General features: G+C 37.3%; 1 protein-coding gene across 1 annotated transcript in view; it reads right to left on the reverse strand.

Moving 5' to 3' along the window:
* Nucleotides 1-6,297: 6,297 nt before the first annotated feature.
* The window catches only part of TBC1D19 (TBC1 domain family, member 19), a 56,281-nt gene continuing 45,399 nt past the window's right edge, over nt 6,298-17,179 (reverse strand). The window contains exons 16-22 of the mRNA XM_009321402.1: nt 14,700-14,744; nt 13,421-13,453; nt 10,949-11,058; nt 9,622-9,713; nt 8,756-8,871; nt 7,700-7,770; nt 6,298-6,681 (exon numbers count right to left, since the gene is read on the reverse strand). Of these exons, the coding sequence (XP_009319677.1) occupies nt 6,607-6,681; nt 7,700-7,770; nt 8,756-8,871; nt 9,622-9,713; nt 10,949-11,058; nt 13,421-13,453; nt 14,700-14,744 (542 nt within the window). The 3' untranslated portion in view covers nt 6,298-6,606. The remainder of the gene's footprint in view (nt 6,682-7,699; nt 7,771-8,755; nt 8,872-9,621; nt 9,714-10,948; nt 11,059-13,420; nt 13,454-14,699; nt 14,745-17,179) is intronic.

Here is a 17,179-nt window from a genome sequence, read left to right on the forward strand (position 1 = left end):
AAACAGATTACACAGAATTATGTAGGAATGATGAATATTGCAAAAAGAGAAGAGAGAAGAAGATAAAGCTCTGGAACAGAAACATCTAGTCATAAAAGTTTGAATTTCAAAATTTATACGAACATATAAAAAAATATTTTCTCTTTCTTATGATTAACAAAACTTACTCAAGCTTTTAAATTAAAAATAATTAATTCAGAAACACCTTTTTACCTTTTAATTGATATACACATTTTAATTGCTAAATAAAGATGCAATCTAAAGTCAGTAGAAGAAAGTGTGCTTTGCTAAATATACAAATAGCAAATGATCCCTTTCTGTGTCGCAGAGATCATAGTATACAGAATTTGAGCACTTCTTCCCACAAGCTCTTTCTTTCCAGAATCACTTTCCATGTAGTGGAAGTGTGTTTTGTGAGAGTGAGGCAGAGGTGGGAGACAGGCTTTCCTGCCCGTGTGTTAGTGGTGAGGGGTATTAATACGGATAACACTACTTTTCCATGTCTACCACTTAACTGTAGCATCTTCAGAAACTGCTTATGGTTAGAATATCTCAAATGTGTCACAAGCTAAAATTAAATATCTAAATATGTCTTTATGTCGGAAACTATGGAGCGACCTACTTCACCACTAATGTGAATGCCGAAAGCAACCCGAACTTCCTTCACAAGCTGTAACAACGCCAGTTTTCCACAGTCAGAACTTGATGTTAACATTAACGAACCAAGACTGGGCTTCAAAGCAATGCTCATGTTTTTGTAACCCAGAAGGGTTTTAAAAAAAAACAAAAGGGAGAAAAGGGAAAATGTTGTGACACTAGACATATTATCAGAGAAATTTAGATAATAAATAATTCTGAACAGATAGAAAATATTATTCCTTTTTAAAATGTATATTTGTACCAATTTACTGTTTATAATTGGACTCATTAAGAGCATAACTATCCTAAATAGAGCTTTTCAGAAAGAAAAAAAAAAAAAATCACAGAATGTATCATTTATGGAACACACAACCGCTGAATAAAAATGAACTATCAGATAACCACTAAAACATATGATGTGGCTATAACATAATATTTTGTCTTTGACAAATTGTCAAATTCCAATTTGTCTCTTAGCAACACGATACAGATTTTTTTTGTTTAAAACAAAGCATAGAAATTGATTGCATGCTTTGCCTTGTGCGAATTGCGAGCTTTAACTCCTTTGTTAAATATTCCATTTATTTTGGTCATAATCCCAAAAGAAACAATTCGTTCAAACTGTTCAGCCAAACACAATGTCATTTGGCAAACTGCCACAGTCCTCCATAAAGCCAATTCTCTGGAGATAATTGTTGGCACATATCAGTAGTCCAACATCTAGAACAACACACTGGTTTTGAAACATGGGCAAATACAGGCCCCGCTACATCCTCCTTCACAGACCCTGAAGTTCACCGCCGGCAACCAGCGATGGCTGACAATAGACAGAAGCAGGTGAACCTCCTGGGGCTTAAATGCAGACTCAAAAAACGTGGTTTGCCAAAAAGCAGTGTTACCGCCCTGTAATTACTTTAAGGCTGATCCCCAGTCAGTAATTAGCACAGTTTTAGACTCCGTTATAATCATTTATGTGTTGCAGTCCTACAAATCCGGCTGAACCCAAGACGAACATCCTATTCTAACCGTATATTCGTTCTGTCCCCATTAACATCTGCACTGTTTGTCATCTGCAGAGACACGAGTATCCTGAGATGCTTCTCAAAAGCGTAATTGGTCTGTATGGCCATCATTTGGGAGGTATACTATTAATTGCTGAATTAAGGAGAACACTAAGATGAGATATTTTAACACTGTTTTAAAGCAGAGCACAACTGTTCCACTGCTGGATCAAAATGATCTTCCCTGCATTAATAGTTTTGTTAAGGTACTGACAAAGCTGAGCATGAAGCGTGCAGGAAAAAAAATGCTTTCAGTGATTTCAATTAGCAGCACAGTTTATTCTGGATTCTAGAGATTTCGGATTATTCTGTGGTTATTTACTACAATAAATGGTTCTTGCAAAACTGCTCACAGACGTGCAATCCCTCGTAACAAGTGTGGCCTTATGCTAAAAGCCTGAAGCCTCCAGAAGGGTTTTTTTTGCCCCCTTTCATACTGGTCCTAAAGCTGTAAAAAAACCCAAACCAACCAACCCCGCCACAGTCGTCCTTCAGCACTTCTTCTGAAACCCAGTATCGTTAATATGGCTATCCGGAGGGGGAATAATTCACAGGGATGGTTCTCCTGCCGGCGCTGCCCAGGAGGACAGGAAGGCTGGCTAATGCCCCCTCTGCCCTCCATTCCCCCGAGGGCCTCGCCTTGGCCCTGGCCCTGCCTTGGCCCTGGCCCCGGCCCTGCTTCTGGTCCGGGTCCTGGTCCGGGTCCTGGCCCTGCTGCCTTCCCCTGCTGAGTAACTGCACGCGAAGCGGGCTTCTGGGGGCCGGAGGAAGCCAGCTGTAGCTGGCCGTACAAAACACGCCGCTCTGTTGATCTCAAATACGCGCTTCAGCTAATTGCCTTTCCTGTGCGGGCTCTGGGGATGAAAGCAGCCGGTGCAGCTGCGTCTGCCGGCAGCCAGGCACGGACGGGAACAGCCTTTGGGAAAGGAGGGAAAAGGAAGAGCCCGGCAGCTCCCGCCACCCCTGCCGCAGCCTCCCTCCCTCCCTCCCCCGTTTCCTCACACAAAATACCGGACAGAATATTTTACCGATATGTTAAAATATGTCGAAAGGCTCTTCTCCTTCCTCACTGAAGATACAGCCCTACAGTTTTGCGGTATATTTCAGTATCTTTTAAATAAACTCTTATTTAGTGTTAATAAGCAGCTTACTAAATTGCTTTCCCCTAACTGATCTTTATACAGCGATTCCGTTTAATGAAATCCCTTCAGTCTTGTTGGAAGAATTTTATAAAATTCACTGGATGACAGTAAAAGAGGCATATGCTTGGGCATATTTTCTTTGCTGGTTTCTGGTAACAAGTAGAAATTTGTCTTAAAATAGTGTCTCTTTCCAGCCTTTTCCCTTTTCTGGGATATCTAACTGTTTTACAGTCTCCATACTCTCTCCATTTCTCATAATAAAATTTGTTACTATGACAAAAAAATTCCACTAAAAAGTAGAAACTGTTCTAGTTATTCAATTGTTCCATTACCCAGCCATCAAGATTTAAGTTTCAATATATTTTTGGAAGCACTGAACAAAGATAACTTGGGAACATTTTTAGACAAGCCTATTCACTTTTGCGTTTTTTAAACAGTCTATTTTACATCACAAGAAACCTCTGACAGACCATAGCCAGAATACTAAGGTAAGCAGCAAAAAAAAAAATCTTTAAATGTGGACACAATTGGTTCTTGTACTGAAATGTCTGTTTATATTGATTTCAGATACGGAGGAACAGACCAAGAAAAACAATTTGGTTAAATTGAGCCACTGAAGGTTCAGCTGAGCCTGTTTAAATCAATATAATTGTCAATTTAGATATGATTCTAGTATCAAAATCTGGCCGTTACTTGAAACAGCAAAAATGAAAAAGGAGTTTTAGGAATTTGGAAGTCAAATGATAGACTACAGACATCAACAGGTTTGAACTGGTCTCTAAACTTAAAGAATTAAAACTTAAATAATTGATACTACCTACGTATACAAGAGAAGTATCTAGCTGTAAGATAGAAGCCAGTCATTTTAATATTTAAAAAAAAATTTGAAATGAAAGTGTTATTTAAGCAAGGGAGATTAAATACAAGTATCAGCCAGAATCTGAAACGCAGTATTTTGTTGGAACAAAAATTAGAAACTGAGCGGAACATGAAAACAATACATCTTCAGTAAAAGCAATTTTTTAAAACAGATTTTAAAATAGATATAAAAATGTAACAGTATAGTTGAAGCCTAAGGAGAGGATCTCGTTCATTTTTAATCTCATCTTAACCTCATTTTTAAAGCAATTATACTCATTATGCCTGTATACACGTCCCTCCGTGTGTGTGTGTCCATCTTTCCGTGTCTCAGAAAAGTGAACTTAAACATCTGACAAAAGGCAGCAGAGGTCTTCAAGAGATTTGCTGCTACAGCTGGTCCATACGATACCTGGCTCAAGAGCTGCATGCAGTCCGTGAAGCCTTTGGCCAACCCTGAAGTAAGAGGCACAGCATCACCCCAGGCTCACGGAGCAGCCAGCCTGGGCAGTCAGCACGAGTGGTCCAGCCGAAGACGCGTGTTGGTCCACACTGGCCGCAGAGCGCAAGGTCCCTGTCCAGCCATCAGGAGAAACGAGGGTGGAGGTCAGGAAGAGGAGTTTAAGTACTCCAGTGGGGAAGGTAGAGGGGACGCAAGGGAGATGCAGGGTTGTTCGGATGAATAACGAGGTGCCAAGTCAGAGGAAAACAGACCATGTTCTGTGAGTTGCAGAACTGCTTGTTCAAACAAGAACCCAACAGTCTCTATCTCTGCCTACTTATAACATTTTCAAAACTATTAAAAATGAAAAAAAGAAAAAATATCACTCAAAAATCCCAGTATGGAATGGGTTAGGATACTGTTCAGATTCTGCACAATGTACTTGCACAGAGCAATGGGAATTAGAGGGTCAGCAGACCTCTACGGAATCTCCCTTGCTATTTAGTAAATACTTTTAATTCCCTAAAAAGCCATGGTAACCTTGTAATGACCTTACTGAGCCACAATTCTTGTGACTGCTTTGTAACATTATAATTTCTAAATTGCTACCCAATCTTACGGATTTTAAAAACTGCAAAATGCCACATTTTGAGAGGTAGATGGGCATTATGTGTTGTTCTGAAGATGAAATAAGGTCTTGCAGTTAATACAGAAACCGAGCATCCTGAAGTATAACCAGGAATTCAGGAGAGGAGAGACTGCTCACATCTTTTAGGAATTTACTCTGTAATCTTTAGCAAACCACTTTATTTTTCTATGCCTCCATTCCCCATATATAAAATGGGGTAATACTTGCTGTAAAGATAAAAGCTGTCACATGTGTCCTCTTTTTAAAAACTAAATGTCATAGAAAAGCCTCTAGTTAAACAGTTAAAACCATTTCTTGTAAATATTAAGGAAAGATCAATTTTCTTTGTTATCTAGAACAAAATTTCCCCGAATATCCTCATTCAGTATGTCACATCTGTTAAGCAGTTTGGTTCTTTATATAAGAAGTGATCATACGGAGTCTACAACTTTACCTTTTTTAAAATTAGCCTTATAAATTTACTAGCAGTCTATAAAAGTTCAGTAAGTTTCTTACTACATTATCCTGACAGAGACAAGAACCACAGACATAAAGCTAATAATCCTATCTGAGACTGCACTTTAGATCACTTTTCAGACAACTTTTGAGCAAACTGTGAAGGATTCATGTTTCACTGTCATATGTTCAGTATGACAAATGATGACAACTACATGTATGTAAATTAGGCGAAGATAAAAGTCCTGCGGCAAACGCAGTGGCTAGATTACCCATTACGTTCTTTTGACTTTGATCCTTTTTCAGGTATTCAGATATGCTTAATCAAATCAGATTATTGATTCCAGCTTTGGTATTAAACAAATCAGTGGAAAAAGCTGGAAGACCTCACAAAAAGGGTATGATGACTAACAGACGATGAGCCAGCCTGAGTGTGTAGTGACAATCCGTCACACATCCATACAAGTTTGGATTCTGAACTGAAGCCCGAGCTGTTGAATCAGAGAGGCTGGAAAACCGGCAAAGGCATAGCACTGCTCTCCCAAAGAGGGTGTGGGGCACGGCCAGAGGACTCTTGGCATCGTTCTCAGGGGAATAGTTTGGCTCACGTAAGGACCGGCTCCAACAAGTTCTGAAGGAAGCTATGCTCAGGCCTTCTCTGCAGGGGAACACATTTTACGACACGGGGCCTTTGATGGGGCTCTGGGTAGGAGTTTAGAAGGCACCTGAGATAGCTGCATACCTACCTGAAGATGAATGGGGAATGTGTGACTACATCTCGGTATATGAAAAGAATAAACGGAAGTAGCTAACGTGAGAAAGAACATGGAGAAAATTTCTGTGAAGAGAATAAATAAGACAGAGACAGCAGAACTGGTGTATGATCCTATCTTTTTCTTAGAAAATGAGAAAAAATTCTTGCAAGTTAAAGTATCTTTATTTTCTCAATTGACGGTATTTGAGCTGATACCCTCTAAGCTGTGAGCTTGAAAAAGTCATTTCATATTAAAAGAGAGCTTTTACAACTCCAACATTAATATCACAACACTCGGATCATGAATTACATTTACTTAATTACATTTACATCTATTTAATTTAATATTACATGCATTTTAGACACTGATTCATATTGTTCATTTGCACAAGTAGTAATTCTTAATGTACAAGTAATAACCATTGCTGTTACAGTGAAATTCAGTAGCATGCACTGCACACACTCATGTGCAAAGTTATTGTTTTCACTTAGAAAATTTTAAGGTCATGATTTCTAAATTAATATTACACATACAGCTTAATTTTGGTTTTATGCAGACATTGCATAGTTGATGATTAGCTTCTCAAGAAAGACTGGAATCGTGGTACCAGTATTGTTGAAGCAGATCAAGTGACAGTAGCAAACAAGAAGATTTGAAGAAGAGGCATAACTTTCAGGGTTGAAAGGTCAGCAAGCACAGCCTGGGATAAAAAACAAAAAGCCTTGTTAAACTTGACATTTGAATCAAATTTCTTTAAAGGAAGTCAAGAAGTCAGAAAAAGATTCAAATCCTACAATACTAACAATGATTAGATTCAGACCTGGCTAGAAACAAATTACGCTGTTTTATGTTAGTGCCTTATTGTATTATTTTTCATTCTAACATTTCAAAGAAAAAGCATATGTTTACGTATATAAACCAAGTAACTTTATTTTAGCCTTTAGCCTTACTTCAAATACACATGGCATCATGGGTGAATAAGGGGTCTAACATTTCAACTTGCTTCTAAAAATAATGGGGAATTAAGAATCCTTATCCTGTGGCTTGGATAGTACTTGTGAAGTAAGTCCAATGTAATGACTCAAATAGTCAATGTCTTCTCATGAAAGTATGTTGAAAAAAAAAAAGAAAGAAAGAAAGAAAGGGTCATCACAAGCGCTCAAAGTTTGAAAAAAATACATCACCAGATTTTTGGGAAATAATATATTTTAACAAATTCCTAGAGATAAACAATAATAATCTTCATCTTAACGACTTAATTTTCTTCATTTCCCATCTGTAAAATGACAGTACTTGCAGTGAAATTTCAGATTCAATATTGACAAAAATAATCTTGTAAAATTTTTGTAATATCAAAAAGCACAGAAGCAACTACATTAAAATGCACTGAGAAAAAAGGTGCAAACCTTCACAATATTTAGAAAATAATATATCCCACAAACATAGATTATATATTAAGAGACAAAAAAAATCTGATTGTACAAAATAATTTGATAACATTGCATTTTTGTGGCAAATATACTCTTTTATTTCTTTTTACTCCAGAAAAGCAGTATTATGTACTGCATGTTCACAATTTCCTTAGTTTTTTATCTAAGGTAAGAATTTAGGCAGAAAGATTTGCACTATGCACCACGTGCCATGTGAAGCTTAAGTTACTCTTGTTGGCAAAGCATCAGAAACTATTTCAATCTCCTCTAACTGAAACTTATCCTTACTTCAGCTGCAGCCAGTGATGTCACCTCCATCAGGTTGACTGCTCGGAAAGCAAACACAGCAGCTGCCAAGACTGAAAGAAAAGACCCAATATTTAAGTTGCTGACCTGTTAATTAGTAGTTAGAATTTATCTTGATGTAAAATACCAATTCTCACTCCCTTAGAGTGACTATTTTGATTCTGAAGAATAATATACAATGGATGGCCGTGTTCGAGTTTCTTTGGCCATTCTTTAAAATGGATAGGAAAAACACAACATTCTTCCAGAAAAGTCTGAGTGAAAATGCTTGAGTTTCAGGTGACTAGCTTTTAATTAAAAGGGACAAGGTGATTTACAATTAGTTAATTTCTAAGCCAATAATTTTAATTTATTTAAATAGCAATATTTCAGTTGTGAATATTATATAACATTAAAACCACCATTCATTTATTTTGTACTATCTTACATAATTGTATTTCTCTACATAGCTGTCTTACATGAACCAAAACCTTTTCTCTTCTCTTCATCTACTTTGCATTTAAAATCTGACCCAATTGAAGACACATGTCTTCCTTAGAACCCCCATCTAAAACCTTGCATAAAACTTAGGACAGAATTTCCTTTATAAAAAATAAGTACAAAACTTTCAAAGCCTCTTAAAAGATGGGGCTTTGAAAGAAGAAATCCAGCAAAATCAGGGGAATTCTCAGTTGCTCTAAGTACTGAAGAAGTACTTGCCATAAATGAGTAACATGAATCTCGTATTTTGTGAAAGGTGATAAACTCATTTATTGTTACCACTGAAGCTGAGAGAACATCCTATGTTCTGTTCACAGAGCACTTAGCATTTTTGGAGTGCTGTCATAAAAAAAAAATTACCTCGCATATTTTTGTTAGAGATGCAGTATTTATGCAGTTCTAGTTTTCTAAAAGTTATAGTCTCTGACAGTTACGTCATCTGCTTTCAGCATTCAAAGAGCAACTATTTTCTTCTTGTCACAAAACACATTGAAGCTAACATGTATTTGCCTTACATCCACCTGGACTTAACACATTTTGTAAAAATAATTCTATTACCAGCAAGAATTTCTAGAGAGTTGTATCCCAGGATTCTGTCCCAAAGAAGCAAGAGCTGATCTGTAGCTAAATAACCAGAAAATGCCCGTACCATCCATTTAAATGAAATCCGTAGCCTGCAAACAAGTGATAAAAAATAGTTATCATATTTCTGTCTCCCATAATGATCAGACAGATCCTCTATAAATTGAAAATATTTTATTATTCTTCTGCATTTCTCTTCCAGGAAGAATAGCCATTTTCTCTTGCTGCATTAATAATCAATATTTTCCTTTGCAACAGCCATCAGAAAACTATTTAGCATCTCATTTGACAAAGTACTAATATCATTAAAATATTCTGACCAAGCAATCACATTAGAGGGATCCTCAGCTATTATTATCATCCTCAATGTTTCATCCTTTCTGCTTTTATGCTGTTATGGTGGATACCAATTATAACAAGATTTTCAGGTTCTATTGCACTTGGTGCCATGAGTACACTACAGAATGACAGCCTCTTGCTCTCTCTTCCCCTCCAGTAGCTTCTGCTGTAACTAACGTATCTCTGTGCCTTCTGTCCTCTAGGAAATAAATTGCTTAGTTCCATGAGATCTGACATGAATAACTGAAACTTAGCTAAATAATGCAGCATTTCTCATAGAGCAATTCTCCTCTCTTCTTCACAGAACATACAGAAGAAATATGCACAAAGCACATATATGCAGGTTAGACAAAGGGCTCCAACTGACTTTCAAGGAAAAATGGCACATTGGTGTTTGCACTTTTGAATAATTTCCCATAGCTTTTAAATCAAAATACTACAGAACAGCATTTTCAGAACAATGAATCTGCAACATTTGTAGCAAGTCAGAAAGAAGCACTTACGGCTGAGCCCCAATTTCTCGAAGGTGATAAAAGAGCTGGGGCAGATGGGTTTGTAGAAGAGTCTCGAACAGCAAACACAATGACACAATGCCCTAATGAAACAAGATCATATCCTGAATACTAACACTCATCCTGTCAAATCTGAGAAAACAGTATCAGCATGTAAGTATGCATGAATTTTTAATTCAAGCAATAAAACACTATTAATGATATAATATATAGCTCACGTAAGCAGGACACAAACAGCTCTAATGCCTTCAGTCACTAAAGCCTTGCTCCTACAATTCTATGTATGTATTAGCAACATAATATATTTTGATAGTCCCTTTCAGCTGTAAGTTACTTATGGTATTTGTATGTCAGGGTCTAAGTACCTAGTGGGTTATTATAATATGACCTACTTGAAATATTTCCACTTTGATGAAACAGAACTCAGTTACACTATATATACACTAAAAAACAGAGGATGTGAGAAATAATACCTCTCTGATAACTAGAAACAAACAGCAATGGGGACAATTACAAAAAGTTAAATGTAAACACATTTTAAAATTTCTTGTAAAAATTACCATGAAAATTAAAAGACTCCTGTCTGACTGGTTTCCCTGCTATTAATGACTGAAAGCACAATGCACAGCCTTGAAATGGTAGATCAAGGAAATTATTTTCTTTTAACCAGGAAATGTTTTCAAAAAGTAACATAACTATCCAGCACTTTGTGAAGGAGAAAAAAAAATTACTATGTTTTATTCTTCAAAAATAGAAGATAAGCAAATTTCTACGATTGTCTTACATTCAAGACAGCCGGTCCTGGTCATAAACATAACCAAATTATTTAAAATTCATCTAGTAGTGCTACAAAACATGTGCTGTCACACAAAGGTACTTGAGTTAAAGAAACAGACATCAACTTGATATCACTGAAACGATATCTGTATATATATGACTATCTTTTAGTTCCTCTACCCCAGAAAACACTAAAGTGTGTGTGCTTACATGTTATTGATTGAAATGAAAGCAAGTACGCATTTATGTAACTGCTTGAACTGAGAAACCTATTACATAAAAGACTTGACTCTCAAAAAAAAAAAAAACCCTCATAAAATGAGAACTGTACTATTTTAAAGTACATGATATTCTATAGCGAAGACTAACGTTGACGTAGAAAACAACAATATCCAAACTGGAGTTACCTAATATTCCTTCCAAGCTTGCCTGAATATATATATATATTTTTCAATCGCATAGAAAATCATGCCACTGTATCTTATTGTTACATAGCAAACAGAATATCAAGTGAGTGAGTTTTAATTCCTAACGAACTTACAGAGGGATGAGAAGAGATGGAATGGAGTCTGAAGAAAAAACGCACATACATCTCACGGAATATCTGATACAATTTGGAAGGTTCATGGTACAGAAAACAAAGTGGAGCAACTGAAAGGATAAAAGAATTATAATTGACTCAACACTGTAAACTGCTAAAAGAGTTCAATGATTAAGTGCATGAAGCATGAGGAAAAAACAAGTAATTTATAGTAGTACAATTTACAAAAACAATACTAAACCAATTATTTAGAAAGAGATATTTTATAATAGAGTCTATCATTTGATGTAAAAAGTTAAGAAAGGGAGTACAATACATTCTAGATAATAGTTCTATATATTTCAAGAATCTAAACCAATTAGAATGTGCTTACTACAGCGCTGGCTTCCTAAGCATAAGAAATACACTTTAAGGATAGCTTCTCTGGGGTGTAGGGCAATGATATGTTGAACAATGCAAGTTTTTGATTCAACCGTCTATAACTTCCAATGTGCTCTTGGGCTAGTGACCATCTCCGAATTGGTTCCCCATTTGTAAGACTGGAATAAGTTTACTGCTTGAAGATGGGTGTTGTGAAAACAAAAATATTAAAAAAATAGCTTCTGGTTGCCACAATGACATCACGTAAGTATGACTGATTGATGGAAACCTGTTTATTTCTTATGAGATCTGAAAAACACGGACATGTGGTACTTTACTGTTTAGAAGTGTTTTAATATACCTGATTGAAAATAACAGTTGGCTACATTTGTAAAGCAGCGGTTCTCAAACTTTTTTTCAATCGGTCCCTTTTTTCTTTTTGTAAAAGTCTAGCATATAGATAAATCTATTGTATGTATATGCTGTACAAACACAATCAGTTCCCCGTGATTTCTACGCCATTCATTCAATGCATGTTTCACAGACAGTTGTTCTCTATACATTTCTGTAATCAGCTTTTTCATCTGTCCACTCACTCACCATATCTACTGCTTCATTTTACAGGCGCATCCATTCTGGATGACAGCTTACATTTTAACATACTCATAGTCCCTATCTCTACATTCACCTTCCCTTCCAGTTTTATTTACACAAAGATAGGGATATGGATACATTTGTTGTATGTATACATATGCACAAAGATATATGTACATTTTTATATATATACGGGTGTATGCATGTGTGAATTCATTTTCATATATATATCAGAGAAGGTGGCTTAATAGAAAATAATGGCGTATGTGTATGAGAGGTGGGGTGCTAAGGTAGGGTGAGATGTTCACAGAAATGTGCGCTTACATAGGGGTAAGAAAAGCAGAGGGTGTTACTAGTGTGTCTGTTTTTAAGGATTGAAGATGGAGGTGGAAGAGTTGGCAGCGTGCATATGTACATAAAGGCCAGGAGGATAACAGAACAGTGCCTGACAGTTGGCACTGTACGAGTGTATGCATGCGAACATGCAAAAGTGCATAGGATTTACATAAGGACCCAGATACTTCCTCCGAGAGCAGCACAGCATGGAATACACAGGATGCTCTGCCTGGTCCCAGCTACCTTACCCACAGCCTGGAGTTACACTAGTGTTTCTGCTGCCCTGCTGTTCAGCCTCTCTCTTTCTCACAACCAGCATATTCTGAGCCCTTACAAGGACAGAGGACAGGAGGGAGGGAAGAAGCTCACACCCAGTTTGAGAGACGCTGTTCTCAAGGGCAGAGTCAAATACAAACATTTTGAAAAGTGGTTTCATGCAGAAAAAGTGAAAGCCTCCTAATGAGTACCTAAGGAAGAGTTTGTAACTGAGCTGTTCATTACTTCAAAGACTTAGATTCGTGTGATCATTAAACTTCCTTATTAGCAAAACATAGCATTTTAAGTATAATCTTAAAATCTGCTTGCCCTGTGATGCCACAAACACCTTTGATAAATCAAAGGAAAAAAACGGAAAGCTGTAACAAAGTCTCACATTGTTGGAGTCTCTCTGCACTAGCTGCCTTGTTACATCAGAGACCTGAGGAAATTTTTCTGCTCTTTTCCTAGAAATCTTGTTGATATTTGAGCTTTCCTCTGTGCAGTAAAGTAGCAACCATTCTATCATTTAATGCTCCTTTAACACTTGTTCTAGGCAAATGGATACAGCAACAGGCCTTTCACATAATTCATGTTTTTAAGAACTCTTTTCACAGGTAACTTGATCTATCCAGAAGTGAAACACAAGAAAAGAGCACTCTGTCAACAAACTTTATCCCTCTATTCACATACATTAAGATGTATAGCTCAGCTATTAGCTCTCAAAGAAGGAACTCCCACACGGTAGCGAGCTGTGATGTGAGTAAACAGAAACAGACCAGAATTTTTAAAATTATATACAACAGTCTTCACACACAAAGAATCAGAATACACATGTTTAAAAGTTGCAAAGTACATACAGCTTTAAACTACAATACGATAAAAAGCAATCCTGAGGTTTTAAGAGTTTATGAGAGTCACACTTACCATACATAGAAAAGCCGTGAAAAGGAATTACACCTATAAAACAAAAATATTTCTTTTTTTGTTCTTTTATATTTCTTTTTATCCATGTAAAAAAAAATGTATTGTTCCCCCAAGTTTCTAAATTGTATTCTGCCTACCACAGGAATAAAAATTTCCTTGTTATGGCACCTGCAGTCTTAGATCTCAAGCTTGTAATTATTTAAGTAGAGGAATTGTATCACTTACTTCAGTACAACCAACTACGTGCTTAAACACATGCTATAGTTCCTAGAAAGCCAAGTAAAGCTCTGTTTCCATGAAGTTATTACATATAAGCTTTGCTGAAATCAGAACCTAATTTCAAATAAATGACAACCCGTAAATGTCATGCACCGATAAGGAGGGAGCAGGAAAAAAGGGGGCCAAGACCTCTAGTAATTCATGTAGTACTTGGATAAAACATCTGGAGGACTTGGCAGTTGTATCATGACAGTTCTCTCCTCCTTTCTAGCTGATCTTAGCTCCCATTCATTGATTTCCATAGAGGACCGGTAAGAGAGAGCTGCTTTGGCAAAAGGTCATAAGGACAATGCTTCATGGCTGCAAAGAATTGCAGAGGCAAAAATGGAAGAAGGGGGAACAAAAGTATGTGCTACAACTGACACCACTGGAACACAGGAGACATAAAAGACAAGGCCAGAGACACAGATTTAAGATTGGTGATGTAAGGCCTTGAAAGCAAGAGCAAAGAGCTTGAACTTAAAATACAAATGCAGTGCAAAAACAGGGAAAGGATTCAATAGATGGGGATTGAAATGGTCAAAATAAGAGCTGAAAAAAAGAATTTTAATAGCTGAAGTAACAACAGCAGCAATAGTATTAACTTAAAATTATATAGATTAGTTATATCTGAATTTTTAAAATAAACACAAATTTTGAAAGGAAAAGACTTTAAGGTGTGGTTTGTTGAGTACTGAAAAGCTGGGGGTTAGACAGTTTCAGCAGGTATCATTCAGATCTTCTAAGTAGTGATACAAGACTGGAATACAAGCTGCTGCACCAGAAGTTGTTTTCCTTCTCCTTCCCACACACATAGACAAACTCCGTATGTGACTACTAACACCAGGCTGAATGTGGTTTTGGAGTAGCTTCAGTCCAGCTTACACCTTTAAATTAATGAATTTTGCAGAATAACAGCAAAACATAATTTGTAATAGAAAAAGAAGTTATCAAGCATTTGAGAAAAAAATCCTGTATCTTTCCAATCTACCACTAGAGGAGGCAATAGTATAATTCTTACCATTTGGAGGATAGAAAACAGCATATTCTTCCATTCCAAGTTTTCCTGTGAATCATCAAACCACAATTAAAATGTGATTAAACTGTTAAAAGGTATGAAGATTTAAATTAAAAAGGTAGATTCTAAGGTACAATTTATAAAAATCATAACTAATTACGTTATTGACCATTTGATATTGTCTAAAACAAGCAAGCAATGCAATTGGACAGGTACAGTGTCAGATCTAAAACTAAAACGCAGCACCAATACGGGAGGAAGACAAACAGCAAAAAAGAGGAGGAAGATTTCAGCAATGCTATCCCACAGAGATTTTATTTGGGTGTGTCTTAGGAGCTCTAAAGGTGTTTGCTGCAGACCTTGAGGACAGTGAAGCTCTACGAGGGGACAAGGTTAAGGGGATAAGTCTGCCATGCTGTGGCAGACTGACCTAGGGACAGGAAAGGCGTTTAAAAAGATACAAGAACAGATAAAAAATATTCAAGGCTTCATTAAGCCTGCAACAGAGAGGAAGGTGGATGGTATAGTTTTGATATAACAAAAAAATATTTAAGCAAGCTGTTGGATACAAAGACAGTATAGACTGACCATATAACTTTTTCTCTTCCTTGCAAAATAAACATGTTATATTAGTTAACCATATTTTAACTATAGAACCTAATAATTTAAAATCTACTATTAAAAACTTAACAACTTATTTAGAAATAGAAAAGTGGTTTTAAGCATAATTACAACTAATTAAAAGCTGTAATTATTTTAGTTTTAAAATGAGAAAATTCAACTAGAAAATGTAATTACTTGTATGAAAATTTATAGAATATTCAGAGATCTTTTAGATCGCTGTGTATTTTGTTCACTCTACACGGAAGAATTTAGCACAGGGAACTTTTGTCAGGTTCAATGGAATCTGGGTTTAGCTATTTTCCTGTAGCATGAATTGACTGAATTAAATTCAAAATTAACCTGCGAAGCTCTTGCCTACTACCCCATGAAAACAAAACCAGTATCTTCCAATTACAGAAATCAGTTGTTTCATTAAACTAAAAAATACTTTTTACTTTTCCTTTCAATAGTTTGCTTGCTGTGCAGCAGGGAGTTGTAATCTGGAAGGAGAGTATTTTTAGCATAAAGCACATCTCTTGGAAAATTAGGCAAAAATAGGACCTACAAGCCTTTCGGATTTACACTGCACAGGTTCAACAGAGATTTAGATTTCAGCAACTTCATTCCCCAGATTTGTCTAGGAATAAGTAGGATGCTCCCCATAGCTGTGTTTCTGGGCTGCCACGGCTCTGTGCCTGAAGTGAGACCTGGGATCCCACTGCTGTTCAGCTCTCAGGTGAGCCCTTTGCTTGTTTCAAGAAGTAGGTAAAGAAAACTCCCTAATTCAGTTAAAGAGAGAGAAAAGACCTACAAAGCAATAGAGGAAGGAAAAAAAAAAAAAGAAAACAAACATTGCCTCTAGTGAACATAAGAAGCAGCAAGAGGAAAACTGTCAGCAGACACCCTGTTCAAAAAAGTACTGGTACGGGGATGTTGTGGTTTAGCCTTAGTCGGCAACTGAGTACCGCACAGCCGCTCCCTCCCTCCCCTCACCCGCCGGTGGGATGGGGGAGAGAATTGGAAGAGTAGAAGTGAGAAAAACTCGTGGGTTGAGATAAAAACAGTTTAATAATTGAAATAAAATAACAACAACAACAATAATAATCATAATAATAACAACGTAATAATAATACCCAAAGCAAGTGATGCACAGTGCAATTGCTCACCACCCTCCGACCGATGCCCAGCCAGTCGCCAAGCAGTGGCCCCCCCGGTTCCCCCAGTTTATGTACTGAGCATGACGTCACATGGTATGGAATGTCCCTTTGGCCAGTTTGGGTCAGCTGTCCTGGCTGTGCCCCCTCCCAGCTTCTTGTGCACCTCCAGCCTTCTCAGTCGGTAGAGCATGGGAAGCTGAAAAGTCCTTGGCTAGTGTAAGCACTACCTAGCAACAACTAAAACATCGGTGTGTTATCAACATTGTTCCCATCCTAAATCCAAAACACAGCACTGTACCAGCTACTAGGAAGGAAATTAACTCTGTCCCTGCCAAAACCAGGACAGGGGATCACATTTGGCTAAATACACTGGCACAAGGGAGTAAGGAAGAAAATGGGAACGCAGAAGGTGAACATACATGAAAAAGAAAGTGATTGGATGGCTGAATGATTCAAGAAGGAAGACAAAATTAGGAACCTCTGGGTAAAGCCAAGGCAGGTGAGGATCTAAGAAGCAAGGAAACAGACCCCAGAGGTACGGCATTAGAAACTGGCAGCAAAGGCAAGTGGACCAAACCAATTCAAGATCCTTAGGGCAGCGAGGAGGGCGCAGAGCAAGCTCACTCCCCTGGAGTTCAGGAGAGCAGACTTTGGCCTCTTCAGGGATCTGCTTGGTAGAGTGCCATGGGACAAAGCCCTGGAGGGAAGAGGGGCCCAAGAAAG

The sequence above is a fragment of the Pygoscelis adeliae genome, unplaced genomic scaffold, assembly GCF_000699105.1.
Source record: "Pygoscelis adeliae isolate BGI_AS28 unplaced genomic scaffold, ASM69910v1 Scaffold133, whole genome shotgun sequence".
Taxonomy (NCBI): domain Eukaryota; kingdom Metazoa; phylum Chordata; class Aves; order Sphenisciformes; family Spheniscidae; genus Pygoscelis; species Pygoscelis adeliae.